The sequence below is a fragment of the Furipterus horrens genome, unplaced genomic scaffold (genome assembly GCF_987537825.1).
Source record: "Furipterus horrens unplaced genomic scaffold, mFurHor1.1.pri manual_scaffold_8, whole genome shotgun sequence".
NCBI classification, from domain to species: Eukaryota; Metazoa; Chordata; class Mammalia; order Chiroptera; family Furipteridae; genus Furipterus; species Furipterus horrens.
Window position 1 is genome coordinate 110,329,647 of NW_028327178.1, and position 26,408 is coordinate 110,356,054.

Consider the following 26,408-nt stretch of genomic DNA (forward strand, 5'->3'; position numbering starts at 1 on the left):
CACAGCCTCCCCACCAGAAAATTTGCTAGCTTTGCTTGCATGCCTCCCATGATGGGGAGCTCACTACCTATCTAAGGCATCTCCAGCCAGCTCTATTGGGAAATGTTTCTCCCAGCAGCTGAGGCCAGGTCAGAGCAGCTCTACCTTCCTTGGGGTGTTGGGGGGGTATTTGTGCAGTGTGCCCCATCCACTCCCAGCATCCTCTTCTCCCAGGTTCCTTAAATAGGTCCTCATCCTATTGGAGGGACCTTCTCCATCCGGGACAACAGCTGGTGTCTTTTTCTCTTAAAGGCTGTTTTCAGGAATGGAGGCGCCTATTCCAGGAGCAGCTGGAGCCTGACCCAGCTTCCAGGAGAGGAGGCTCGCACAGAGACAGCCAGGGACTGTTGATATCAGTGAGTGGGCACAGGCCCCACCCTCTGAGGGAAGAGCATTTCCTAAGTAGCAGGACTGTGAACATTTCTCCATGAGCCCCAGCACCCCCGCCCCCTCCCCCCCCCACCCCCCAGGAAGCCACTGAAGGCCTGTGTGCTCCCTCAGCAGCCCAAGACCACACTCTGGTCATTTCCTCCTTATCCAAAGTAGCTCAGGACTCACACACGTAGGGTTGACTTTTGTAGACTTCTTATAAAAATAAATTCATTTTACAGGAACCACAAGGGAACCATAGCGGCGTGTTACTGGGACCCGCTGTTACTAGGTTAACTGGGCAGCCTCGTCCCGCTTCCTGGATTTCGTGTTTACAGAGAGGAGGGAGGCAGAGATGGAGCTAAGTGTGCTCACTGCGGGCACCTGGCAGGGACTCTCGCAGGACCTCGCGTTGGTGGCGAGGTACCCCCTGTGGCCCAATGTCAGTGCTGCCTTCAAAACAGGATCGTTTTACCCAAAAGACAACAAGCAGGAAACACGGGATTCCCCAGGCGAGGGTGCTGGCCTCGCCATGCACCCAGGGCGCACGTCCCTAGGTGGCCTTGCCCTGACGGCCCACCTCCGCTCCCAGGGGCTCCAGGGGGTGCACCCGAGGAGCTGCGCACAAGTTGGGGTCCCGGCCTGGACCCCAGGGCCAGACCAAGGCCGGCTGTGACCTTCGCGTGGCCTCCGCTCCCTGGCCCGTCCCCCATCCGGCCACCGGCAGCTTTTCCGAAAGGTTGGGGAAGAAAACGCCACTCCCTCCCACGGCGTCGGCCCCATGCGCCCGGGTTCAAGTCAGTTCGAAACTGAGCCTCCGCGCGGCCTCGGCTGCGGCCTTCGCCGCTCGGCTTCGGTTTCCCGGCTTGCAGCCGGGGATGCCGCGTCTCCGGGGTTGGGGAGGGATTAGCCCGCCAAGGCGCGCGGTCCCGCGCCGGCTCCAGGGGCGCTGGAATCCCGGGCAAGGGCCACCTGGGGATGGAGGCTCGGGGTCGCGGCCCCATCCCTGGCCCCAGAAGTCCCGAGGCCCCTCCTCCCGCACCAGCCCCGGCCCCGCCCCCGCCGCGGGCTCCCGCAGATGTCACTTCAGTGGGCGGGCCCGGGGGCGCGGCTGGGGCGGGGGCAAGGCAGCCGGCTTCCAGGCGGGGGCGGGCCCAGGAGCGGATGAATGAAGCACCGGTGAGCCGCGAGCAGCAGTCAGAGCTGGGTGCGCAGCGCGGCGGCCGGGACCGGGGGCGGCGAGTGCTCCGGACAGCGCGGGCCGGCTGGGTAGGTGCGTTGCGCCCGGGCCTGCTGACGTCAGGAGCGCGGCAGGTGCCTGCTGCGTCGGGGCGGGGGCCAGCGGGGTCGAGGTGACGCCCGCGTGGGCGGCGGGGTATCGGGGCCGGGCGGGGGCCTGGGGTCCGCAGCGCGTCCCGGACTCTCCGACGGGGCGTGGGGGTGGGGAAGGACGGGACCGGACGCGGACTAGCGCCCCATAGCCCGTCTGCCTCTGGGAAATCGAATGAAAAATGCACCCCTTCTCGCTTCCAGCTCCCCATGTGGGGAACCCTAGGAGGGGACAGGCGAAGGGCAAGGGGATGTCTGGTGGGTGATTGGGGCCCAGATGGGGTTGGAGGGAGCGGCCAGCGAGGGTGGAGGGGCGCGCACGCTGAAGCAGGCCACGCGGGTCGGGCCAGGGCCAGACGTGGCTCCCGGAGCTGCTGGGTGGCTGCGGGCCCCCCACCTGCGGCGGATGCCGCCGCCGCTGAGTCAAGGAGGAAGCCAATCATGAAGTTATTCTGGGGAGGCCGGGCTCTGTTCGCGCCAACTGCGCTCCTCCGGGAGGGGAGCGCTTGCGGAGGTGTAGCTGCGGATGGGCTGTGGGGTGGCCGCGTGGGGGGCTGGCCCCCAGCCACCGGGACACCGGGCCACGCGCCTGTCCCCGCCCCACCACGCGACGTCCCACACCCGGCCCAGAGCTGTGTCTGGGGGACCCGGGCAACCCGGGTGCAAGCAGAGGGCAGAGGAGGATGGAAATGAAGGTGCGGACCCACTCTCCAGCCAGGTGGGCACACTGCGCCCCAGACCCGGAGACCTGGGGAGAGGCTGAGACCTGCTCTTTGTGGAGGGAACCTCTGGCTCTGGGAAACGGGTGGAGGAAACCCACGGGGGTAGTGAGGTCAATGGCCCGGGAATGGAGGGGAGGGCAGTTGGCCCCAGACACCCCCACCCAGGCCCCAGCTCCCTGGAGTGCCTGGGCTCCCTCATGCGGCTGACTGAGGTCCCCTGTAGGAACCCTAGTAGTTTTCCACAGGCTTAGACCAGCTTGTAGCCTCTGCGTGGCTTCCCTCGTTCTGAGCAGAAACTGGCTCTGGGAAGCACGGGGCTCGCTGACCGTGAGGCCGCCCGGCTGTGAGGGTTGTAGTGCTGGTGGGGCAGGTACGACTTAGCAGCAGCAGAACCGAAGACGGCAGGGGCTGTTGGCAGAGCCCCCGGCAGGTGCCAGCTCCGTGCTGAGTGCCTTGAACTCCATCTGGTTAACCATTGCTGCTGCAGAAGGCAGCCACTGTTGCCCCACCTTCCTGAGGAGCAAACCGAGGCCCAGAGAGGTTAAGTGAGCTGCCCACGGTCACACAGCTTGTCTGGGCGCAGAGGTTTGACTCTGGGTTTGTGTGACTCCAGACATTTAGAGCTCTGTTCCTGGGGGTGGGGTAGCCAAGCCTGACACAGAACGTGGTCCCAAAGGATGGGCTCCCGGCCAGCAGGACAAGAAGAGTCTTTGGCCCTGTGACACAGGGAGGCCCACCCTTTGGGACACTGTTCTGCACAGCCAGGCCATCCCCTGTGTGACTGGGGGGAGGCAGGAGGGGCATCTTGGGGGGACCCATGTTCCTGACTGCCCTGCACAGGGACCTGTCCTGTTCCCTGCTGGGCAGGGCCCAAGGTGGCACCCGGAAATTCCTCATGGGACTGCTTCCCTCCTGGGTGTGGCTCCCAAAGCAGGTGCCAGGCAGGTCCCGACCAAGTTCCTCCCTGTTGCCAAGGGGACATGGCCGAGTGCCTGGAGTCGGGCAGGATGGCGGCTGAATGAATGGGGTCCTTGGGCTGACCTGTCCTTATCAGCACACCTGATTCCCAGGGACTCAGCTGCCTGGCTCTCCCCAGCCCTGATGGACCCTCGCCTCAATCAGCCGTGGAGACGCGCGGGTTCTGGTTTGCCGCTGGCTGCCAGATGACAGAGGTTTGCTTGGCTGATCTGACTCTAAGTCATTGGGCTGAGCACCCTCTCTGTGGTGCCTTCCTTCTGGAAGTCTCCAGCTCCCCAGGTCAGCACGGCCTTGTGGGCTCACAGCTGGGGGCAGTGGCTGCTGGCTGCTATCGGGGCAAGTTTGAACCCCTCAGGCCCCCCGTGGGTGACATGAGCGATGGACAGGAGGAAGCTGGGCTGGGGCAGCCGGCCCAGTTGGGGACCTAGAGGACTGGCCTGGCCATCCTCCTGCCCCCTCTGGGGTGTCATCCGGCTGGGGCGTAGACACAGACCAGGAAAATGGCCCCTCTTGACTCCCATGGCCCCCTGGGCTCAGTCGCGGATAGGAGCCCATTGTCTGCTTTCGGAAGGGGAGGTGCAACAGCCCTCAGGGCCTCAAGGCCACTTTGTCCCAAGACGTCCAGCTGCTTGCCCGGCCGGGTGTGGTCACGGTGGGTGTGGGGACCGACAGTGGGGCAGGTCATGGGACAAGCCCGCTGGGATTCCGCTGGGAACAGGGCACCCGCTCGACCTCAGGGGGCCAGGTCCTGCTGCGGGAGGCGGAGGGGACTGGGCTGGCCGCCTGAGCACTGACCCCTGCTGTGCCCCCTCAGGGGCCGCGGTCCTCAGACACACCTTGTCCCTCCCAGAGGCCCCGGCACAACCCCATTTCCACCAGCGCCGCCCAGAATTAGCGCTCAGGCCACACTTCTGGGGACAGGCGGATGCCATCAGAAAGCCCATCCTCTGCACATGTGACTCGCGGCGAGGCCCACGCACGGGATGGCCCCACTGGCTCCGCTGACGGGTGCCGAGGACCTGGGGCTGGGGGTTCCCAGCAGGCCTTCCGCCCCATGTTGAGCTGGACCCCATGTGAGCACCCCTGCCCATGGTGGCTGCCTATTCTCAGGGACGTTTTTACTTGGAAAACCTTGGGGTTACCCCTCTGCACAAGTCACAGAGGGCTGGGGCTGGGCTGAGCTGAGGGTGGTACCCCACCCCCACCCTGGGCTTGCTCGGGGCCCTTATGTTTTGTGGGTGTCTACCTCTCGGCAGGCACCGTGGGCCTGCTATTTGGACTCATGGGCCTAAGAGGGCCACTGGAAACGGCCGAGGGCAACCTACGCTCGGCAGGCCCGCCATGTGGACAGAGCATGCTCCCCCTGCACGCCCTGCCCCGTGGAGACTCTTCTGTACATCTGCATCTCTCATGAGCCTCAAGGGGCGTCCTTCACCCCGAGGCCCCTCCCATGATGACATGCCCTGTTCCCACAGGGAAACAGGCTCACAGAAGCCTGCCCCGAGGCGGAGCCCGGCCTGGCTCTGAGTCCCTTTCTGCATCCCCTCTGTGCTTGGGCATCGCCCCGCAGAGGCAGGGGTTGTCTTCTTTCTTTTGGGTCAGGAGTTATGAATTGGGAAGAGGTATAAGCTCCCTCAGTCAACTGCCTCTGGCAGCTCACCCCGCCCTCCCCACGCTGGGGCTCGGGCGCTGGAGACAAGGGCAGGGACAGGAACATCCATGCTGAGACCACAGGACGCTCCCTGAAGTTCCAACCCTCATGCTCGCTCCCAGACAATCCTTCATTGTCAGCCCCCATGCAAAGCAGCGGGGCCACCAGGCCTGCTGTGGCCTTCCCAGACTGGGCCATGTGGGTGTCCATAGTATAAACAGCTCTGAGCCTCATCTTGCAGAAGTGAAAGCCCCCCCAACCAACACACACACACCGAAGGAGACGCCAGGATAATCTCAGAAGGCAGCTTCCTGGGGAGTCCCGGGATCCTGGGGTGAGGACTGAGGGTCCCAGGCAGCAGTGCTGGGGCTCGGGCAGGGCTATGGGGCCCGTCACCGTGCTGTGGGCTGCGGCTGGCGGCCTTGGAGCTGTCAGGTGGGCACATGAGGAAGAAGAAGTGAAATCTGTGATTTCCTTGAGAGCCAGTTCCCAGCAGGGCTTGGGGCGGAGCCTGGGGGTGCTTGAAAGTGAGGGGCTCCTTGGGGGGCCTTTACGGATCAGCTCTGCAGCCAGATGATCCCGTGGAGGCTTATAGGACCCGTCTTGGTCACGTTGCTTCGGCCCTGTCTGCCCCGCTTTGCAAAGATAGAACCTCCACCTGGGACGTGCACTGAGCGCATGTGGGGACCTGCAGAGGCATCTACAGAAGTAAGAGGAGCGAGACGCGCGGCTGCGTCCCCACCATGTCAGCCCTTTATGGAAGCGGGGATCCCAGACCTCACAGACAGGGCCGCGAGGGTGGGGGTGCTCAGGCACACGAGTCCGCGTCCCCTGCCCCACCCCACCACAGGGGAGCCCCAGGCTCCGTCCCCACTCACTGTCCTCGACTGGGAGACTCCCACTGCCCCCGACCAAGGACAGCCCCCTCCCCCGGTGGGCTCGCTGTGCAGCTGAGCCTGTGCCCTGTGACCCAGGGCGGCTGGGGGCCCCAGGCAGACCACCAGCTCCGGGGTCTCATAGCTACAGCACCCAGCGGGAGACCTCGTCCCGTGTGCTGGGCTGTGGTGGAGGGCAGGGCTGCAGGGACCGGCGGTGAGGTGGGAGCCAGGCACTTGCCTCCATGGGAGGGGCTCTGCCAGCAGCGGGGCCTTCAACGGGGCATTTCCTTGGGGGGCTCCCGCAATGTGGGCCCGACCTTGAGGCTATGAGATCCCAGGGGGCGCACGCACAGCCCCGGCCTCTCGTGGGAGCTGGCCGCCGCTGACAGGTTCCAGACGCCAAGGCTCCGCGGTGGGGGTGTCCCATTCAAGCTTCTCTTGCACCTCGGCTCCTGAGTCTCTGGGGACACGGCTCCCCTTTCTGATCCAGACTTGCTGATAAGGCCCAGAGCCTCCCAGAGAAGGAATCCCACTGTCAGCGGGACAGGCTCCTGGAGCAGGGCTGATAGGCACGTGCTCCCTGGACTGAGAAGTGGGGTCACAGATGAGGTGGGGGGACCCCCCACACCTCAGCCACGGTGGGTCTCAGAGTTGTCAAATCTGGAACCGGGCCCTGAGGGCCCTGGAGGAGGCCTTGGGGCTGGTGGGAGCGAGTGGGCCTTTAATTCTTACCATGTGCACGTGCCGATGGACGCGTAGGTGAGCTGTGGGGTTCGGGGCTGACCGCTGTCTGCCTGCGTCAGAGCCACAGCCGTCGGCTCAGGCAAAACTTGGCCCCAGAACTGTTGGGACCGCCCATCCCTAGAAGTTCGTGCATTGGGGTGGCTTTGTTTTCAAACAGGAAGCTCTCTGTTTCTCCACCGCCCTTTCTAATGACAAAGGCTGCTGCCCATGTGAGCCGTGCCCAGAGCAGACGGGCAGGCGTGGAGAGGACAGCTGTGGGCAAGGGGTTGATGGCAAGCAGACCTTGCTCGTGGGTTCGCAGGTCACTTACTGGGGATAGCCACCCACCAAGACTTCCTGGGGCCACACAGGTTTCTGGGTGGCCTCTGAGAGCCCCGCTGGCCCCTCAGCCTGGCCTGGCTTCTTCCTGGGGGGTCCTCTCCAGCCCCGGAATGAGGTGCAGTGCCTTGCAGTTTGCGTGTGCACACATGCAGACAGTTGTGAGTTCGTGTGCTTGAGTTGGTGCGTATGTGTGTGTGCGTGTGTGTGTACATGCATTGAGACAAAAGACACGGGATGACTTCCAGGCCTTGGGGTTGGAGGTAGTGTCACGCCTTTTCTGCACTCCCCTGGGTTTCTGTTTCAGCCGCCGTCTGAGTTGCGGGACGGGGGCGGGGGTGGTAGAGCCGTCCCGTCCGGGGGCTCAAGCTGGTCTCTCTCCATGCCCTCCCATTGCTTGCCTCCCACGTGTGCACGCCGGGGGTCTCCTAGGCGGCTGCCAGCTGGGGCGGCTGTGAGCAGGGGCCTCCCCCTGTCCCGCACGAAGCTCGGACGGCCCCTTAGGCCTCCTGCTCTCTCGTGACTGAGCCTGGCGTGCCAGCCTGTGCAGGGCGCTGGCACATGAACAAAGTGCCGGACACGGGGACAGCCCCAGGGAATGGCTGCAGCGGAACATTTGCCGTCTGCCCGCAGCCTTGATATGCGGCCGTGATGGCCCGGCGGCACCGGCTTCCAAGGAGACGGCCAGCCCGTGTGTAAATGCCACCCAACTGGCCCCAGGTCTTTCCATCAAAGGACAGTGAGGACATCTCTGACGCGTGTGCACGGGCTCTGAGCCAGCCACGTGGGCGGTGTTGTTCACCAGGGGCTAGCTCTGTGGCCATGGGCACACTGCTGATCCCTCCGGCCCACTTCCAGTACCTGTAATGCGGGCTGTGGCCAGGTGTGTACAAGGGACAGCCACATGGGGCCTGGGACAGTGTGATGTCACCATGGGGTGAAGTGGGGTTCAGCGGCACTCCCCCCACGCCCGGCTCTGTGGGAGAGGAGCCTGGGGTGAGGCTTAAATTATCAGCTCCGCAGATGCGACCTTCCAGTTGCGCAGAGGAGCGTGGCGTTGGCCACATGCCTGCTGCCCACTGCCTTGGTGATGTGGCCGTGCAGGAGGCCCAGGAGCAGGTGGAGGTCGTGGGGGGAGGCCTGGGAGTCCCCAGGCTCTAAGGCTCAATCCACAGGGCATGGGGGTCACTGTGCTGTCACAGGAGGGGTCCCAGGGAGGTGGGTGCTGCTCTGTCTCCCGGACCAGGGCAGGTCCCACCTGGACTCCGACTCCTAGTCTGTCTGCTGGGACTCCTGCTGCCGGACCCCACGGTGGTTGTGCTCCCATGGGCCCAGGACCCGTGCCTGACCGTATCCCCTTCCTCACTCCCACGCCCCCCAAAGTCGGACTAAGAAGGATTTATTGTTTGCACGAAGGGGTGTGAGTTTAACAAGAACGAGGGCTGAGCCGGACACTTGCTGTGGGAGGTCTCTCGGCACCGGCAGCTGCAGGTGCCAGAACCCACAGCCCAGCCAGTGGGGGGGGGGGGGGGGGCGGGATGGTCAGCGTGGGCCAGGGGCTGCCCTCCAACCAGGCCAAGGCACGTGCCCACCCCCAGCCCCCCAGCCCAGCTGTGGTCCGAGTCACACTGCCCTCAGTGTGTGGGTCTAGGTGCGGCCTTGGCTTCAGGGACAGGGCTGGTCCGGGAGGGTCACCCCATCAGGCAGGTAGAGCTGTCAGCCGCCGCAGGGGACAGGGCGTGCGGGTGTGTTCTCCCTGCGATGTTCGTGTGTTCATGGGTGGGGCAAGTTTACTCACCAGAGACTCTTCTCACAGAACAGACTGGCCACACGAACACGGTCACGGTCCCCACCTGGGCGGAGATGCCCCAGCACACGATGGGGGACAAGCCCTCTGTCTCCATGACTCAGCTGGTCTCGCCCAGCCCCGCCGCGGCCCTGGACGACGGGGGTGGCCGCACCCCCCCCAGCAGGCGGGCGTCCCTGAGCGCGCCCCTGAGCCTGGGTGCCCTGTGCCCGGCCCCCCACAGCCCGCCGGACCCCTGCAGCCAGCCGCTGTGCCAGCCGAGGGCCCAGAAGCCTGGGGCCCGGGCGGTGCACGCGGTGTGCTACGCGGCCGCGGGGCCGCAGGGCTCCCGGTGCGGCTGGCGCACCTTCTCCCCTGAGTGCCTGCAGGCCCTCAACACGCCGCGGGGCTTCCTGCTCTTCCTGTGCGCGGCCTCCTTCCTGCAGGGCATGACCGTCAACGGCTTCATCAACACCGTCATCACCTCCATCGAGCGCCGCTACGACCTGCACAGCTACCAGAGCGGCCTCATCGCCAGCGCCTACGACCTGGCCGCCTGCCTCTGCCTCACCTTCGTCAGCTACTTCGGGGGCAGCGGGCACAAGCCCCGCTGGCTGGGCTGGGGGGTGCTCATCATGGGCGCCGGCTCGCTGGTGTTCGCGCTGCCCCACTTCACCACGGGCCCCTACGCGGTGGAGGCGGACGAGGGCCTGGGGACGTGCCCGGCCAACCGCAGCAGCGTGGCGTGCGGGGGCCGCGCCTCGGGCCTGTCCGGCTACCGGCTGGTCTTCATGCTGGGCCAGTTCCTGCATGGCATGGGCGCCACGCCGCTGTACACGCTGGGCGTCACCTACCTGGACGAGAACGTGAAGTCCAGCTACTCGCCCGTCTACATCGGTGAGTGAGGCCGGCAGGGGCGTGGGCAGCCTGACGGCGACACTGGCCGGCCCCCAGCTCAGAGCCGGGCCCCTTCGGCACATTTTCCCGTTGCCACACCTGGTCACACATGGCCCCAGGGGCTCCTGGGTGAGGGGGAGAGATGGCTTTGAGAGAAAAAAATTTAAATCCTCTTAAAAAGCTGACCCCTGCCAATTTCAGAGATGAAGACCCTGATCGAAAGGGATCCCTCCCCGGGCGGGGTGCAGTCAGGCCCAGAAGGGCAGGTGGGGGAGGTGCCTCTCCCAGGCGGGTCGGCACGACTTCTGTGTGTCACGCACTGTGAGCCGCGCAGGGAGCAGGCGTGGCAGCTGCCCAACGGCTCTGCTCCCCTCGCAGGCATCTTTTACACAGCGGCCATCCTCGGGCCCGCGGCCGGCTACCTGATCGGAGGCGCCCTGCTGAACATCTACACGGAGATCGGCCAATGGTGAGTGACCTGGGCTCTCTCTGCTGGCACGGAAATCGCCACGCTGTCCACTTAGGAGCGCGCGGTGCCCACGGGGCAGGTGTGCAGTGCAGCCCCTGTGGGGCTGAGGACCACAGCCCCCGAGCTGGCCTCGCTCTGGCTCACCTGCCGGTCTGGGGGACAACAGGCAGGGTGGCTGCGTGGGTCCCAGAGCCACGTGAGACCAGGCCACAGTTTCTCTGATGCCCTTTGCGGAACTGAGAGTGGGTTTTCCTGCTGCCAGTGTGAGACTCCTTTCTGTGGGTTTTCCCACACCAGCTCGGTGGCCCAGACCCAGCTGCATCCTGACACTGACTCCCCCACATCCACGCTGGCCCCACAGGTCAGGGCGGGGTCCCGTGCGGCCGCCCCCTTAAGACACCAGGGTACCCACAAGCCCTGTTCCGCTTGGGCATGACACCGAGATTCTCACGACCTCCTCCTCAGCCCTGTGATTTTCTCGAAGGCTCCCGAACCTCAGAAAGGGCGTCACTCACTCCATCACCAACTTCTCACACAGGAAACACACAGGGACAGGCAGGTGGCAGAGAGCGCAGGGCACGGCGTGACAGTGGCGGAGCTCCGTGCCCTCTCTGGGCGCCGCCCCCCAGCTCCTCCACATTCACCCCCAGGAGCTCTTGGACTCCCTCCTGTTCGGGTTTTGTGGGGGCCTCACCTCAGAGGTGTGGTTGGTCAACAGCCTCTTGGAGGTCAGGCCTGGGGCTGAAAGTTCCAACTCGCTAGCCTCCTGGTTGCTCTTTCTGGTGACCAGTCCCGTCTGAAGCTCTCGAGGGACCTGCCAAGCGTAGCCACAGCCAAACACACGTCACTGCTGCCACCCAGGACATGGCGCAGAGCTGAGCTCTGTGCCCGGAGCCGGGGCAGAGGCCAAGTAGGTCTTCCTGGTATCAGTGTTTCTGTTGTCCCCCACGTGCTTTGCTTGCGACACTAGTGTTTGTGAATGTGGGCAGGACAGAGAGAGAGAGACAGAGATGGGGAGACCGAGGGGGCAGAGGGGGGAAGTGCACCCTCCAGACCTCACCGGGCTCTGCAGGGGGCCCCGTCCTTCGGGCGCCTCCACCTGCTCGTGTCCCAGCACCTCTGAGACGCACGGTGGGCACCGCGGGCTACCCCTTGGACTCTCTCTGCAGATGGCGCTCTGCCCTGGTTCACATGCCACCTGTGGCCTCAGGTTGACTAAATGGGGTGTCAAATGTGCACGTGGGCAGTGCAGGAGGTAGGTGGGGCCGTGCCCCTCTCTCTACACCCCCCCCTGGCCTGCGTGGACCGGCAAGCCGAGGGGCACCCGGCCATGTGCCTGGCACGCTGACCCCACGGTCTCTTCCCACAGGACTGAGCTGACCACCGAGAGCCCGCTGTGGGTCGGCGCCTGGTGGGTGGGCTTCCTGGGCGCCGGGGCCGCCGCCTTCCTCATCGCGGTCCCCATCCTCGGCTACCCGCGGCAGCTGCCAGGTGGGTGCCCTCCCAAGTGTGCAAGCCGCATACCCCCCCCAGTCGTGTGGCCGCGGAGCAACACAGGAGAGCCCAGGTGGCCTGCCTGGGTGTCTGCCGTCCTGCAGGGCGGGGCCGGCCAGCTGTGCGTCCCCTGTCCAAGGCCACGGACACTGGGGGTGGGAGTGCCTTTTCTCTGCCCTGTGGCCCCAGGGGGCGCCACCAGCTCTGTCCCACTCTTGTCACCATGGTGCATCCTCACGCCTCTGTCCCACGGGGGTCCCCAGCCTGGCAGGGGCGGGGCCTCCAGAGGCCTTTGGCCCCGGCCTCTCACTGACATCTGTCCTGCCAGGCTCCCAGCGCTACGTGGTCGTGAGAGCCGCTGAAGCACAGCAGCTGAAGGACAGCGGCCCCCACATGGCCAGCAGCCCCGGCTTCGGGAAAACTATCCGGGACCTGCCTCTGTAAGGAACTAGCTGGGGGGTTCCCCTGCGTGTGCCTCTCACCTATGCCCGTGCGTCCTGAAGACGCGCTGGGGGCCCCCCCACACTGAGTCTTATCCCCAGACCAGGAGTGTCCGAGGGACCCTCCAGGGTTCTGTGGGGAGCGCACAGCTCCTAAGCCCCCTCCTGACCCCTGGTCCCCAGGGCCACGCGTCTGACCCTCAGGCCCGCCCCCAGAGTTGCCCCTAACTGGCCCCAGCCCCCACCCTCACATCCTCCAACCATTTCATCCTCTGTCCCCTGCTCGGGGCTCCAGGCTGGAGCTGCCCTCCTGCCCCTGCTGCCCTGCACCGGCCCCTCCTCCCGGCCACACACGCATCTTGTCCACTGCCCCCCCCCCCCCGGGGCACATGGTCTGGCTCTGTCATCCCCATTCGCAAACAGAGCCCTGGGCTGCTGGGGTCTCAGCGGGATGTGAAGCCTGGCAGCCCCTCTTCACAAGACCCAGCCCTCCATGGGGTCTCTCCCCATTCCCGTCCCTGGCCTTGCTGAGCACCCACGGCCCCCGCTGCATCCTGAGCCCATCATTAACATCAGCGTCAGCGGCCCCAGGAGGGTGTCAGCGGCGGGAAAGGACCTGGGGCCTGCCTTCAGCGCGGGAGGGCGGCGGGGGCGGCAGGGCCCCCAGGAGGGCAGGCTGGCACGCAGGGGGTGGGGGAGCGGACCATCCCCACCACGTTTAGGGCTTTTTTCCCCCATCCAACCTCGTGTGAGGTCACCCCAAAGAGCCACTCACTAAGGAGGGTTCCCCCCAGGGGGTGGGCGGGTCGTATCCCCGTGCCTATTCCGAGCCAGGCTCTGAGCCCGTTGGCAGCCTGGTCCCAGCGGGGCCCAGGACAGAGGGCCGGCACCAGGAAGCCCGTGCTCAGCCTGGTTCCCCAAACCAGTCACTGGTTGTAGAAAAGTCCGGAACGGGCGCCCTCTGTCAAGGCCATGACCAGGTCTCCGAGCCCCATTCAACACAAGAGCTTCCGCCAGGCAGCCCGCAGGCTGGGAGGGAGGAGGGAGGGCATCTGCCTGCCTCGGGGGCGGCACCTCCCCGCCCGGCCAAGGCCCTGAATCTTGGGCAGGTCTGGGCAAGACGGCGGCAGGTCCGGCTGCACCTGGGTGTCCCTCCCAACAAATGCACACACAGGACCTGTGCCGGGGGTCCCGCGGCCCTGGCCACGCCCCCTCTGGTGGCATTTCATCCACGGCCTTTCGGGAGCTCAGTTAGAAAGCCTCTTCTGCAGAGTCGGTTCCCTGCTGGAATGAGGCCTGTGAGGGCTGTCGTGACGTCAGGCTGAGTGGGTCCCTGAGCCCCGGCGCCTAGAAAGACCAGTGGGCGGTCCTTCACCGGCCCTCCCGGCTGCCTGCTGCGAGGCTCGGGCGCCCCCGGGGCTCGCTGTGGCTGTCCTGCACGGGCCTGCCGCCGAGAATCCCACTCAGGGCCGGCCTCTGTCCCCAACGTGAAGAGCCTTTGGGAGTCCCATGTTCCAAGTTGCCCTGACAAGTGCAGGGAGGGGCTGTGAGGGTGTGGGGGTGGCCATGGGGTTATGCTGTCAGGGCAGGAGACCCATGAGGACAGCATTCAGCTGCCACCGAGAGCCTCTCCACGGTGACACCAGGCCACGGCAGAACTGCTGTTACTCACACATTTGTCACTGAGCACAGCACCTGCTTGGCTGCTGGGGTACAAGAGTGAGGCTGTCCCCGCCCCCAACCCGTGTCCCTCACGACTTCTGGGCACAAGGACGTAACCCCACCGGCCAGCACCTCTGCGCTGGGCCCAGGCACCCCCCCACCCGTGGCTGACGGGCTGGGACGGCGGGAACCCAGGTGTGGGGTGAACCCGTCCCCGCACGGGGTCTGCTGGCCGCCCACACAGACCGAGCCCTTTATTCCCAGGCCTCCAGGGGCTGTCACTTCCCTGTTCCCCATGCTCAGCTCTGCCCCCCTCACTTAGTGCCTCTCCTGACACTGTCGCCCGTTTGAAGGGTGGGCTAGGCGCCCCACTGCCCCCACTCCTCCCGGGGCCTCGTCCTCCCAGAGCCCGTAGGGTCATCCCTCAAGCGGACCGTGGCCTGGCACCGAGCCCCAACACTGTGATGCTGGGGACGCCTCCCCAGCAAAGCTTCAGGGTGTGACGCTGGCGCCTCCAGGCCTGTGGCCCGTACTCATGCTCCTGCACCCCACCACCGCCAAGGCTGTGTGGGGCTCCATCCTCAGAAAGGGGTCCAGGCAGGGCACCGGGGAGCCAGCAGGCCAGGCCCAATGGGACCAACACCGGCACCTGTCCTCAGCCTGGCATCACCCCTGAGTGCACAGCAAGCGAAACTGGGGGCCAGCCAAGACCCCAGGGCTCCTGGGAGGGGCTTCCTGGGGTCCTTCCCACAGGCTGCTGGTTAAGAAGGGGCCCCATGCCTCAGCGCCCCATTCCCTTTGCCCGGGTGCTTGGTGACCCTGGAGGTGGTTAGACCATGATAGGGGCTCCTCACCCCAAAGCCTGCACTCTGGCCAAGTGCGGAGGAGGTTTTCCTGCCATCGGTGGCCCAGCTTCTACAAGCCGCAGGCTGAGAGTCCCGGGGCCGGTCCCTGCGGGCCACAGCCCAGCCCACGCGCCGCCCCCCGGCTCCTCTGGGGTAACCCTGAGATGCCTGCTGCTCACCGGCGGCCCACGCTGTCCCCACGGAGCTGGGCTCAGTGGCCTCAGGAACGGTGGCTTCCCCGAGCCTTGGCTCTGACCCACTCGGACCCCTGTCTCTTCTCTCTGTCCTCCACTCCCCGTCCCCGTCCAGCTCCGTCTGGCTCCTCCTGAAGAACCCCACGTTCCTCCTGCTCTGCCTGGCCGGGGCCACAGAGGCCACGCTCATCGCCAGCATGTCCACGTTCGGCCCCAAGTTCCTCGAGTCTCAGTTCAGCCTGAGCGCCTCCGAAGCCGCCACCTTGTTCGGTGAGAAAAGCCCCCACGCCTTGGTGGGCCTCCACGTTTCCACACGTCCTCAGATGAGCAAGGGGTCTCTGAGAGTATGTTCTAGAAGGCACAGGCGCGCGGCTCCCCATGTGGCCCAGCCAGGCAGGGCGGCCCGAGAGTGAGGGCCAGGCAATGCTGCTCCCAGGTCTCCCCGACTGATAAGAGCAGACCATCCTTCCTGGGGGGGCGGGGCGGGCTGGGTGCGTGGACCACATGGATCACCTGGACCACCCGTGTATGTTTAGCATGTACTAATGGGTCTCTGAGGACCCCCGGGAGCCGTGCAGCCCTCCTAGTGGGAGCCCACTCTGCTGCGGGCGTGGGGTGGCGCTAACTCGCCCGCTCCTCCCGTGCGCCCCCGCCCAGGGTGAGTGAGTCCCAGGTCTCAGAAGACCTGCCCGGCTGCAGGCACCCTGTGGCCAGAGCCAGTTGGCCCTCCCGGGGGAGGGAGGACCCTCCTCCCGCCGCTGCTCACCCGGCAGCCTCGCCCCCCTGAGGATACTCCTGGAACCGAAGGGGTCGTCCCAGGACCGAGGTCAATGCCCTGTGTGCAAGGTGGGGGTCTTCCAGCAGCATCGGCCAGTCCCGCCGTGTGCGCCCCTCAGGGTTCCGCTCCTGCCCACGAGGGAGCCTGTCCGATTAGGGGACCGGCCCCCTTTCTCTAACGCCCCCCACACTGCTCCTTGCCTGGCCTTTCAGGGAGCGACTCCACACCCCAGATCCCAACGCACAGCAGTGCCCGTCCCTGCGTTAGTACCCGTCCCAGAGCAGCCATGTCCTCTGGGCTCCCCCCTGCCCCACCCCCAGAGCTGGCTTTGCTCAGTGCTGGGGAGACAGCCCACTGCCCCTGGGAGCCTGGGCCAACCGCCCCAACTTCACACTGAAGGGCCGCGACCGCAGGCTTCCGATGCGCCCCCCAGGTGGAGGGGCAGCGGCTGTGGGTGGAGCGGAGCCGCGGGCCTGGGCCCCTCCGCAGAGGCAGGGCGGCCGCGGAGCGCTCTGGGCAGGGCCTGGCACCCCGCGAGCCCCATGCTGCCACCCGGGCAGGGAGGGCTCTGCACCTCAGTTTCCCCATCTGTAAAGTGGGGCTAACACGACACTAGGGGGTTCAGGGCCCACCCCAGGCTCCCAGGACATCCCGAGCCCCTGGCTGAGCCCGGCCTCTCCCTCAGGGTACCTGGTGGTGCCAGCGGGCGGCGGCGGCACCTTCCTGGGCGGCTTCTTTGTGAACAAGCTGAAGCTCCGGGGCTCGAGCGTCATCAAGTTCTGCCTGGCCTGCTCCCTGACCAGCCTCCTGGCCACCTTGGTCTTCTTCACGCACTGCCCCAACGTGCCCATGGCGGGCGTGACGGCCCGCTACAATGGCAGGTGAGGCCTCAGGATGCTGCCGGGGTCACGGGCGGGGCCCCAGCGGGGGGCTGGTTGTGACAGTCACACCAGCAAGGCTGCCACCCCCCGTGTGGCGCACGGCACACCCAGGACAGGCCCTCACAAAGGACCCCTGGGCTCCGGCCTGGCTCTGAGCCTGTCTCTACATGTGTTGACATGGAAAGTGGCTGAGGATCACGTGTCACTGTGTCCCGGGAAAGTGCGGGGAGAGCTGGCATGTGTTTATTAGGGAAAATCTGAGGTAGACTCTGGGGACCTGCCCCTGGGCCCAGCGGGCCGCTCTGGAGTCCCAGGTGGCGATGGCCAGTGAGCCTCCAGAGCATGAACGAGTTTGGCTGGGAGCCCCTGGGAACTGGCGGAGGGTAGGCTGGCTGGGCTGCCTCCGTCCCTGCCCGGGGAGCTCACCGTGGGGCGGGGGAGGAGGGGCAGAGCAGTGCGCACGGGCACTCATGTGCGTGAGAGAGCGGAGGCGCGTGGGCGTGCTCAGCCGTGAGCCCGATGAGCTATCAGTGGGGATGCGGGGCCGGGCCGGGGCCGGGGCTTCATGCCTGATGCTCCTGTGCCTTCTCACGTGGAAGCACGTGAATCCGCTGCCTGTGGGAAAAACAAGCCCGAGGGGACACGCATGGCATTCGCGGCTCGATTCGGGGCTGGGTTTGCTTTGCTATGACAATTTCCAAGGACCCTGGGAGCCACCAGCGTGGTCTGAAGCCCTGATCTGTGGGCAGAGCCATCCCAGCGGGTTGGAAACCCACAGACGTGGGCCATGGGGATGAGACCAAGGCCGACCGTGTGTCCCCGGGGTACCCTGCCTGGCCCTGACCTGCACCCCATTGCCCGCTTCGCCCCCCGCAGCGCCTTGCCCGAGGGCCGCCTGGAGCTGCTGGCCGCCTGCAACGCCAACTGCAGCTGCCCGCCAGCACACTACAGCCCCGTGTGCGGCTCCAACAACCTCATGTACTACTCCCCCTGCCACGCGGGCTGCCAGGAGGTGACCGCGCCCGGCCCGGGCCGCCAGAAGGTGAGCGCGGCCGCTGCGCCCCGGACCCCGGGAGCCCCGCCCCGGCCTGCTGTAATCAGCGCTGTTGTTGCGCCCCTCAGGTGTACCGACATTGTAGGTGTGCCCTTCAGAGTCCGTCCTCTGGTCCTGGCCATGCCACCGCGGGGAAATGCACTGCAGCCTGTCGGAGCAAGCCCCCGCTCCTGGTTTTCATGTTCGTTGTAATTATCTTTACATTCCTCAGCAGCATCCCCGCACTGACGGCAACGCTACGGTAAGCGCGGGCCGGGGGCCGCTCCGGCCGGATCTCCCCCTTGCAGCGCGCTCAGGCGGAGCTCCGCAGAGCCCATGGGGTCCCTGCCGGGCCCCCAAAGCGGCGGCGAGGGAGAGCCGTGCCTCCGTGAGGTGCTTCCCACCTGGGGAGGTGGCGGTCAGCCTGGGGTGCGGCCAGGACCCAGCCGCAGGCTTGGGGGTGTGACCCACGGTGGCCAGGCTTCCCCGGGCGCTGACGCTGCGGCTTCCCTCTCAGGTGTGTCTGTGACCAGCAGAGGTCCTTTGCGCTGGGAATCCAGTGGATCGTGGTTCGAACTCTAGGTACTTGTCTGTGGGAGGAAGGGCGGGGTCCCCTCACCGCACGCGTGTGCATCCCACTTGAGGCTGGGCGCACCGCCCCACCCCTAACCCTCCCTCCGCTAGAGGACCCACCCCCTTCTGCCCAGAGGGCGCCTCTCCCTCACTGACACGAAGGCTCTGTGGGGGAATGTCCCAGAGAAGGCACATTTGGGTCCCCTCCGCGCCCCCGAGAGCATCAGCGGCTGCGGCCCGGCTCTGGAGCCCGGGCGGTGGAGTCTGAGCGCCTTTCTCCGCAGGGGGCATCCCGGGGCCCATCGCCTTCGGCTGGGTGATCGACAAGGCCTGCCTGCTATGGCAGGACCAGTGTGGCCGGCAGGGCTCCTGCTTCCTGTACCAGAATGCGGCCATGAGCCGGTACATGCTCGTCGCCGGGCTGCTGTACAAGGTGAGCGGCAGCGTCGGCGCTGGGGGCTGGGGGCGGTGGGGGGTGCTGCGGGAGGGAGCCCTGGAATCTTCCAGGAGGGAGGGGGTCTGGGCTCTCCACTGGGACCAGCCCAGCGGCCAAAGATGGCCCTCCTGCAGCCCTCGTTGCAGGACCGCGCCCTTCCCCGTTTAGAGCTGCCGCTGGGGCCCTGGTGGCGCGGTCACTGCGACAGAGCCACCGGTCACGGCACCCTCCGCCCCGCCCCCACCCCCACCCACACCCCGCTTGCCGCTTGCAGCCCCGCTGCTGCCTTCCGGGGCCTTTGCTCTCAAGCCTGGCTCTGGGCAGCTCTGGGCAGCAGAGGCTCTGGCGTGTCCGTGGGGGCGGGCGTGATGGGCCAGGGCCACAGGGCTGGGCTGGGTGGTCCCGGGCCCCCGCCCCACAGAGACGCCCTGCCGCGCCCCCGGTGGAGCACAGACCTGGTGTTTTGCATCCCTCCGCTCCCCACCCCCCCAGGAGGAGGCCCAGGACTTTGCAAATAAAATGAACCCCTAGGGCCAGTGGGGAAAGTGTGTTCACCTGCAGAGCATTTTCCTGAAGGGCCTCAGGCTGACCCTGGTTTATGTCGCTGCTGATTAGCATAAAAATAGCCACGTGTGACCAGGGGGCTGGGGGCTCCTCAGAAGAGCACAGGGTTGATTTTAGAGAGACTCGCCCTTCCCAGGGAGCCGGCCCCTTGGTTTTCTTGTGTGTGTGTGTGTGTGTGTCCTGTGGTCCCCCGCCCAGGGCCGCAGGCTGGTACCTGGGATGTCTGTCTGCCCAGGCAATAACCCCGAGACCTCCGCACGGCCAGCCTGCACCACGTGCTCATTTTACAGGGGGAGTGGCAGGGGTGCCCCTACGTACCTTTGCCACAAAGTGACCTCAGGCCTGTCAGCCCGTGACGCTGCAGGGAGCAACGTGGGCACTTCCGCTAAGACCAGTGCCCACGGGTTGGGGGTGCGCAGGGGTGGGCAAGGCCGGCGTGGGAGCCCGCGCGGCTCAGGTGCAGGCTGCCCGGGGTCCCCTGGGGCGGGAGTGCAGGCCCACGGGCGCTGAGTCAGGTTCCTGCAGCCGCCGTGAGGAAGGCCCTCAAGCTGGGCAGCTTAAAACCGTGGGGATTTACGGTCAGCTCTGGCGGCCAGCATCCACGCTCAGGGCGCCTCGGGCCCCGTTTCTTCTGGGGGCTCTGAGGGAGGGTCCGTCCCAGGCCTGTCCCTCAGCTGCTGGGGGCTGCCAGCAACCCTGGGCTTGTAGACCCATCACCCCATCTCTGCCTCCACGGCCATGGGGTCCCCCCTGCCTCCTTTCTCTTATAAGGTCACCAGCCATTGGACTGGGGACCCCCCACCCAGTACGCTCTTGTCTCAAGCTCCCTAATTACTTCTACAAGGACCCTATTTCTAAATAAAGGTCCCACTCCCAGGTTCCAGGGTTCAGGACTTGGTATAACTTTGAGGGGAACACTGTTCAGCCCCCCTCCTTACCTGGTGCCTCTGCTTTTAGTCCAGTGGCATTTCCATTCCTTGACTAATAGTACTGGTGGCCATGCTGGGGACTTCTCGCCCCAGCAGGGCATCCTCAGAACCTCATGAGGAACAGGGGCGGGTGGGGGCCCCCAGTAGGCAGCCCGAGGGGTCCAGCGGCTCCTTTCTCCCCAGGCCCTGGGTTTCCTCTTCTTCGCTGCTGCGTACGTCCTGTACAGGCCCCCGTCGGGGTCTCCCCACGGCCTGGAAGCTTCTCTACCCAGCCAGTCCTCAGCCTCGGACACCCCCTTGGGCCTCCAGGACGCCCCCTTGGACCTCCAGCTCCAGAGCAACGTCTGATGCCCGCCCGCTTGGGACCCGGGCCAGCGCACGGCGCTCCCTGAAAACACTGTCTAGCTGCTCCCTGGCAGGGCAGACCCCTCACCGATTGCTCGCCCAGCACTTGGGGCAGGGGGAGCCTTCAAGAACATCCCAATAGATTCGGGGGCTCAAGCCAGGGGTGTTGCGCATATCTGATCCTGGTGGGCAGCAGGAGTAGTGCAAAGCCATTAAAATTCATGTGGCGGGAGCACAGGGGCTGGAGGAGCCGGCCGGCGAGCACCCCCTGCACGGGGTGGCCTCCTAGCCGGACGAGTCTCCACCCCTCCCCATCAGACCATCGTGAGAAGCTGGCGATGGCCTGCAGTCGCTCATCCTTTGGTGCACAAGATCTCCATGGCTCCTGTGTCTGAGACAGATGCCAGATGCTGGCAGAGCTGCTCTGTGGGGAGCCCCACACGCAGGCCCCGCATGGGCGCCGGCAGCCAGCGGTGCCTCTGAGAGTGTCCACTGCGCGGCCCGACGTCCTGAGTTTGTCCTGACGATGGGGAGTTCGGTGTGGGGCCGCTTCCTGGGGTGCGACCCCCAAGGAGCCGGCTCCTGGTTCAAACCTGCTGTCCCCTCCTGTCCTGCCGACGACCTGCAGTGGGACGGGAGCAGGTCGCATAAGCATGTATTTATGGACCCATATTTTGTGTAAACACTTATTTCTGGAATCTGATTTTTACCTGTGGATTCTTCCCGAGGGTGTCGGACTTCCATGGGACGTTTGTTCCCTGGGGTCCTCCCTCAGAAGTGTGTGTATAAATATATTTTAATATTTAAAACACGCGCCCTGTTAGTGTGCATCATTTCTGCGTGTTTGCAAAGCCTGGCGGTTTTGCACCTGCCTTGTAGGGGTTTTCTCAAGTCTGTGGCGGGGCTGCCCGGGGAGCCCTCTCTTGGCCAGAAGCCTCCTGGTGGGTGTCCCCCCAACCCCACTTGCTGAGAACCAGGCAGGGCGTGGGCTTGAGCAGTGAGTGCACGCTGGAGGGCCAGTGGAGCGTCTGCTCTGAGCCAGGCCCTGTGCTGAGTGACAGGGACCCCCGGCCCGGCAGGAGGGCGGCAGGGCCTGGGACAGACCCACAGGCAGTATTTGGGGCCCTCCTATCTCCCTGACACCCTCTCCCCGATGGAGGACATGCCCCACCCCCTTGTGGGGTGCGACCCCAGCCCCTGGCAGAAGCCGAAGCTTCTGCATTTGTCCGTCCTGTCTTTGCCCTTGAACGGGCTCCAGGCTGGGCTGGGGACTGTGTAAAGCTCACATGTTTAGAAAGCTTTACTGGAACATAAGCACATGCCGTGTGGGTGTGTGCGTGTGCGTGCGTGTAGGTCAGTGGGTTGCAGCGAACTCACGGATGGTGCATCTCTCTTCACCGTCAGCCAGAACATTTCATCACAGCCAAAAGACACCCCTGCCGACCCTCGGCCACCACGAGTGCCCTTCCTGTCTGTGTGTGGGCCTGTTCTGGACATTTCCCACGAACAGAACCACACACGGCACACTGACTCCAGCTGTGCTCATGGAGCGTCACGCGGGAGGTTCACCCACGTTGTCGCCGGTGTCAGGGCAGGTGAGGGAGCATCGGCTTGTCTGCGCCTGGCTCTGAGGACGGCCCTGGCCAGCCTGGTGCTCCGCGGCCACCGCTTGGTTGTCCCAGGGCCCCGAGGCAGCCCCTCGCTGGTCTGAGGTCGGAGGCTGGTGGTCCCTGAAGGAGGGCAGCGCTGGTGGGAGAGCCCTGTGCGCTCCGAGTGCCAGCTGCTCGGGGCACAGGTCCACGCGGGAACCACTTAACGACTGTGCTGCATGTGCTGCCTTTTATTCTCGGCTGGCTCCATGGCAATTCCATTCTGCCACGTTCAATTCACAACTCGGCCATTGATTCCAAGTGCTGCTGGGGGCCTCAGGCTCTCGGGGCCTGTCGCTGAAGGAGCCTGGCCCTCCGCTACGGCTGCGCTCGGCAGGGACGAGACCCATCTTCCCATGGCCTCGTGGGGGCTCCCAGCCACAGTGGCACGGTGACAAGGTGCAGATGAAGAAGCAGATACATTATTGCTGTACCATCAGATGCATTGTCACCATAACCTAATAACTCGGCCGAGGACCTGCCAGAGGCCTGGCTCAGATGCATGTGGCCCAGGGCGTTTTCCTTACGCGTTCTCTGACCCGGTTTCCCCACCTCCAACGTGGGGAGGACACCCCAGTATTGACTTCACTGGGGTTTTTGAAGACGAGAGGGGTCTCGACAAGAGTAAGTGCAGTACATGTGCGTGTTTATGCCATAATTAATCATCGTCCTTGCTCAACAAGGAGGGAACCGAGGCCCAGAGGGCTGAGCGAGCTGCCTCAGGCGGGGCTCTCCTGGAACACAGAGCCGATGGGGGTCGGGGGAGGAAGGGGGGTTGATTGCGAAGATCTGCCCCCGACCGTGGAGGCTGAGAAGCCTCACAACCCCACCGCCTGTGAGCTGGAGACCAGCAGAGCGCAGGTGTGAGCCCCAGGCTGAGAACAGGAGGCCAAGGTCTGGGCTCCGGCGGCAGGCAGGGCACCGGTCCTCCCCTCTCTGTGTTTGTTCCACCCGGGCCAGTAGCGAGGCCCACCCGTGCTGGGGAAGGGCCCCGCTTCACTGAGCCCACCGACCCCAATGCCAGCCTCCCAGACACCCCCAGAGAAACATTCAGTCTGGGCACTGGGGCCTGGCAGGTAGACACGTAAAATCAACCCTTACCCACTCACGCTGGACCGTGCTGCCTCTCGGCGGAGCCTTGGGTCTGCCCAGAACGTCTGTCTGTCCCTGAGCCAGCCTTTCTTGGGGTTGGGACCCCACACTTCCGCCAGAACCATGTGGGGACCTGCCTCTGAGGCAGAGTATGTGGCCCTCGCCCCTGGTTTAGACTCTGGGGAGGGCGGCTTCCCCACCTGCCTCCAGAGAGCACCCGGGGCAGCTGGCTGTGACCAAGTGCAGGCCACTGTGTCTGCTTTGTGGGTCCCACCACCCTCACTTTCTGAGCACACAGGCAGCCCCACCCCCACCGCCTGCCCTGCCCTGCAGTCACCAGTTTCCACAAGCGCATCCCCAGCTGCCGAGCAATCAGGCACCTGGAAGTCACTAACTAGCAGCCTGATTAGCCCCAGCCCTCCACCCTTCCCCCTGAAGGCCCAGCAGAGGTCTCCTGGCAGCTAATGACTGTGTCTCCCCAACAAGCACATGAAGGGCAACGCTGGGCACGGACCCCCCTCTTCTGCAGAAAACCCCCAGGTGTCAGCATGAGCCGCTGTGGGCCCTGCAGCCCCGAACGTCCAGGGAGAGACCTGAGAGGTGACCGGGCCAGTGGGAGGTCAGGCTGGGGAGCACGCGGCTGGGCAGCAGGTAACCAGCCTTCCGTGTCAGCAACACCATTGAACGGGACGGTCCCGTGGAGCAGGACAGAGGCGCAGCCCAGGGCGTGGGGTGGGGAGGTGTGGCCTTAAGGACCAAGATGGGGGTGCCAGAAAGCCTGCCACCCAGCCTGCGCCTCACAAACAGTCCTGTGTGGGGGCAGCGCCTTGCCTGGGTTGGGGGCATTTTGGGCTCAGAGAACCAGTGTTCCGCCTGGTTCCCCAAGTCTGAGCCGAGTGACCGTTGTGTGTGGAGATCAGAGCGCCCGCTGAGCGGTGTCTCCTTGTAAATCTGGCCCCACGAGGAGCTTCCCACTCAGAATGACAGGTGACATCTAAATAGCTCTTCACGGGGACCACGGAGACAGACGCTCTCTCCAGGCTCCCAGCGCAAATGAGCCTTTCTCCCCAGGCAGCCGAGAAGTGTGGCCACCGCCTCCTGAGTGTTTACCCAGGACAATAGCAGAGACGCAGAGTTTATTGCTCAGTGAAAATGTGCCCGTGGAGGCGACGGGACAGGACGTCATGTTTCTCAGCTTCGGAATGAAGACAGCTCAGCATGGGTGGGAGAGTGGGGGTGGGGTGGGGGTGGAGGTGGAGACAGGAGTGGCAGACAGCTCACCGCCTGCAGAGCAAACCCCATTTCTGAGCTTGGACCCCAACACGCCCTTCCGGCAGCCGGCCACCACTCCACAGTCAGATCGGTCTTTCTCCTTTTTAAGTCTCCTGTTATAAGATGTAAAAGAAAAGGGGGCCCGTGAAGTCTTCACAGTCATTGGCCCTTTAGTCTGAGTGAGCGCCAGCTGTTTCCCCACGGGCAGATCTGGGTGACGCAGGTGGAGGGGAGAGGGTGTCCGAGTATCTGGGCCGCAGAGGAAAGGCAGGCGGAAGGGAACGGGCCCTCCCTTGGACCAGCCTCCCGCTCAGACACCCCTGCAGCGCTGAGGCCCGTGACGGTGGGGGGAGGCCACACAGCCAGAGATGTTACGTGCTTCCTGCCCACGGTCGGTCAGCAGACACATGCTGAGCACCTTCCAGGTGCCATGCTCTGAGCTTCCGCCTAGGACAGAGCCGTGAGTGACACAAGGCGCCCGCAGGTCCCCAGGGGGCCTTACCCTGACCCCCACTGAGTGGGCAAGGCCAGTGGAGGAAGTGACATTGGAGACCAGACCTGGGGAGGAGGCAGCAGGGGAGCAAATGAACAGCAATGATTCTGGGGCACTCGGGACACTGGGGCGCAGGCAGGGGACTCCCTGAGGGAGTACGCCCTCCACCCTTGAGCCAGGCAGGGGCCCGCAAGGAGGCAGCTCCCACAACCACAGGCACCACACTGAGACGGGAGCCCCTCCTGCATGTCTCTGAGACCCTGGGGACGCAACCCTTCTCCAGCAGACTCCACGCCCCGAAAGCAGGGCTCAGGTGAAGCCACACCGCCCCCCGGGGGGTGCGTCTCATCGATCCCCATCACCGCGGGGCAGCAGGTCAGCATCGGCCCCACTGTCCACGGGAGGGAGGAGCCCAGGACAAGGTGTTACCTGCTCCTGCTCTGGGGTCACCTGCGGAGAGCCAAGAGTTGACCCCAGGCCACCGGGCTCTGCTCAGGGAGGGCTTTTCAGGGAGCAGCGAGAACCCCGCCAAGAGAACAAGCGAACTGTGACCCGTCCGCTGCAGCCCGCCGCCCCGGAGGCCCGGGCCCCCGCTCGATCCGCCCCGCTCCTGTTCCACGGTGTTATAATTTCAGATAGGCCTCTCATTTCACCGTGGGAGAAGCAGGGACAGGAAATGAGCATCGCCCCTCTGCATCCAGATGCCCCTGTGACAATGAAAAGGACACCCCCGCTGGTTTGCAATTCAGCGCCTTCACGGGAGAGAGAACGCACTTGGATGAACACAATTTTATTTTCACCCCATTTTGTGCGTTAACTTTGCTGCAGAAAGTGTCATGTGCCCTGAGTCCGTGCGCCCGTCACCCGACCCGCACGCCCCCAACCGCGGACTATCCCATTCCATCCGCTCCTCCCCGCACCCTCCCCTCCAATTATTTTAAAATAGGATTTGAAAAGACTCAGAAACTCCTCATCGATCCGTCAGCGGGTTGAAAATAGGTGAAATGTTGGTGTCGGGTTGAGTCCCAGGACTCGGGAGAGCCGCCGGCTCCGGCCGCGGACCCTGGGCCGTGGGAGGGCAGTGCGCGTGGGGCGACGCGGGACGTCCCCCACGCCGGACGCGGGCTCTGCGCTGTTGCTCAAGAAGCAGCACCGAGAGAAATGGCCTCTTGGATCAGCCTGGTCGGCCACCTGCTGCTACAAAGCCCATCGCTGGCTGTCTCCGGAAGAGGCCAGCCGTCTCTGCACGGTTCCCACGAGGCCAGAGCAGCTCAGGGGCTGATGTCTCCATCATCAGAGGAGACAAAAGCCTATGCGTGCGTGACACCATTATCACTTCCAGCCCATTATGGAAAAACAAAGCTGCATCATGCACTCCACGCTGTTCTGCCACCTGTCTGTCTCCATGTATAAAGGACTCAGCAGCCAAGTGGCGCAGTCCCTGCAGTGGTGTCTGAAGCGTCTGTGGTCACGGTGCTTGGGTGCAGCCGATGGAAACTCAGGCCAAAGCCACTGGAGGAGAAGCCACGTGGGCCAGGGAGCTCCGGG

General features: G+C 65.0%; 1 protein-coding gene across 1 annotated transcript; it reads left to right on the top strand.

Moving 5' to 3' along the window:
* Positions 1–1,572: 1,572 nt before the first annotated feature.
* SLCO4A1 (solute carrier organic anion transporter family member 4A1) lies at positions 1,573–20,362 on the top strand. Its single transcript, XM_090285347.1, has 12 exons — positions 1,573–1,681; positions 8,845–9,711; positions 10,090–10,180; positions 11,550–11,671; positions 12,003–12,114; positions 14,931–15,085; positions 16,279–16,474; positions 17,351–17,516; positions 17,597–17,769; positions 18,025–18,089; positions 18,365–18,513; positions 20,193–20,362. The coding sequence occupies exons 1-12, from the start codon at positions 1,573–1,575 to the stop codon at positions 20,355–20,357; spliced, it is 2,370 nt and encodes a 789-aa protein (XP_090141473.1). The 3' UTR covers positions 20,358–20,362.
* Positions 20,363–26,408: the final 6,046 nt, after the last annotated feature.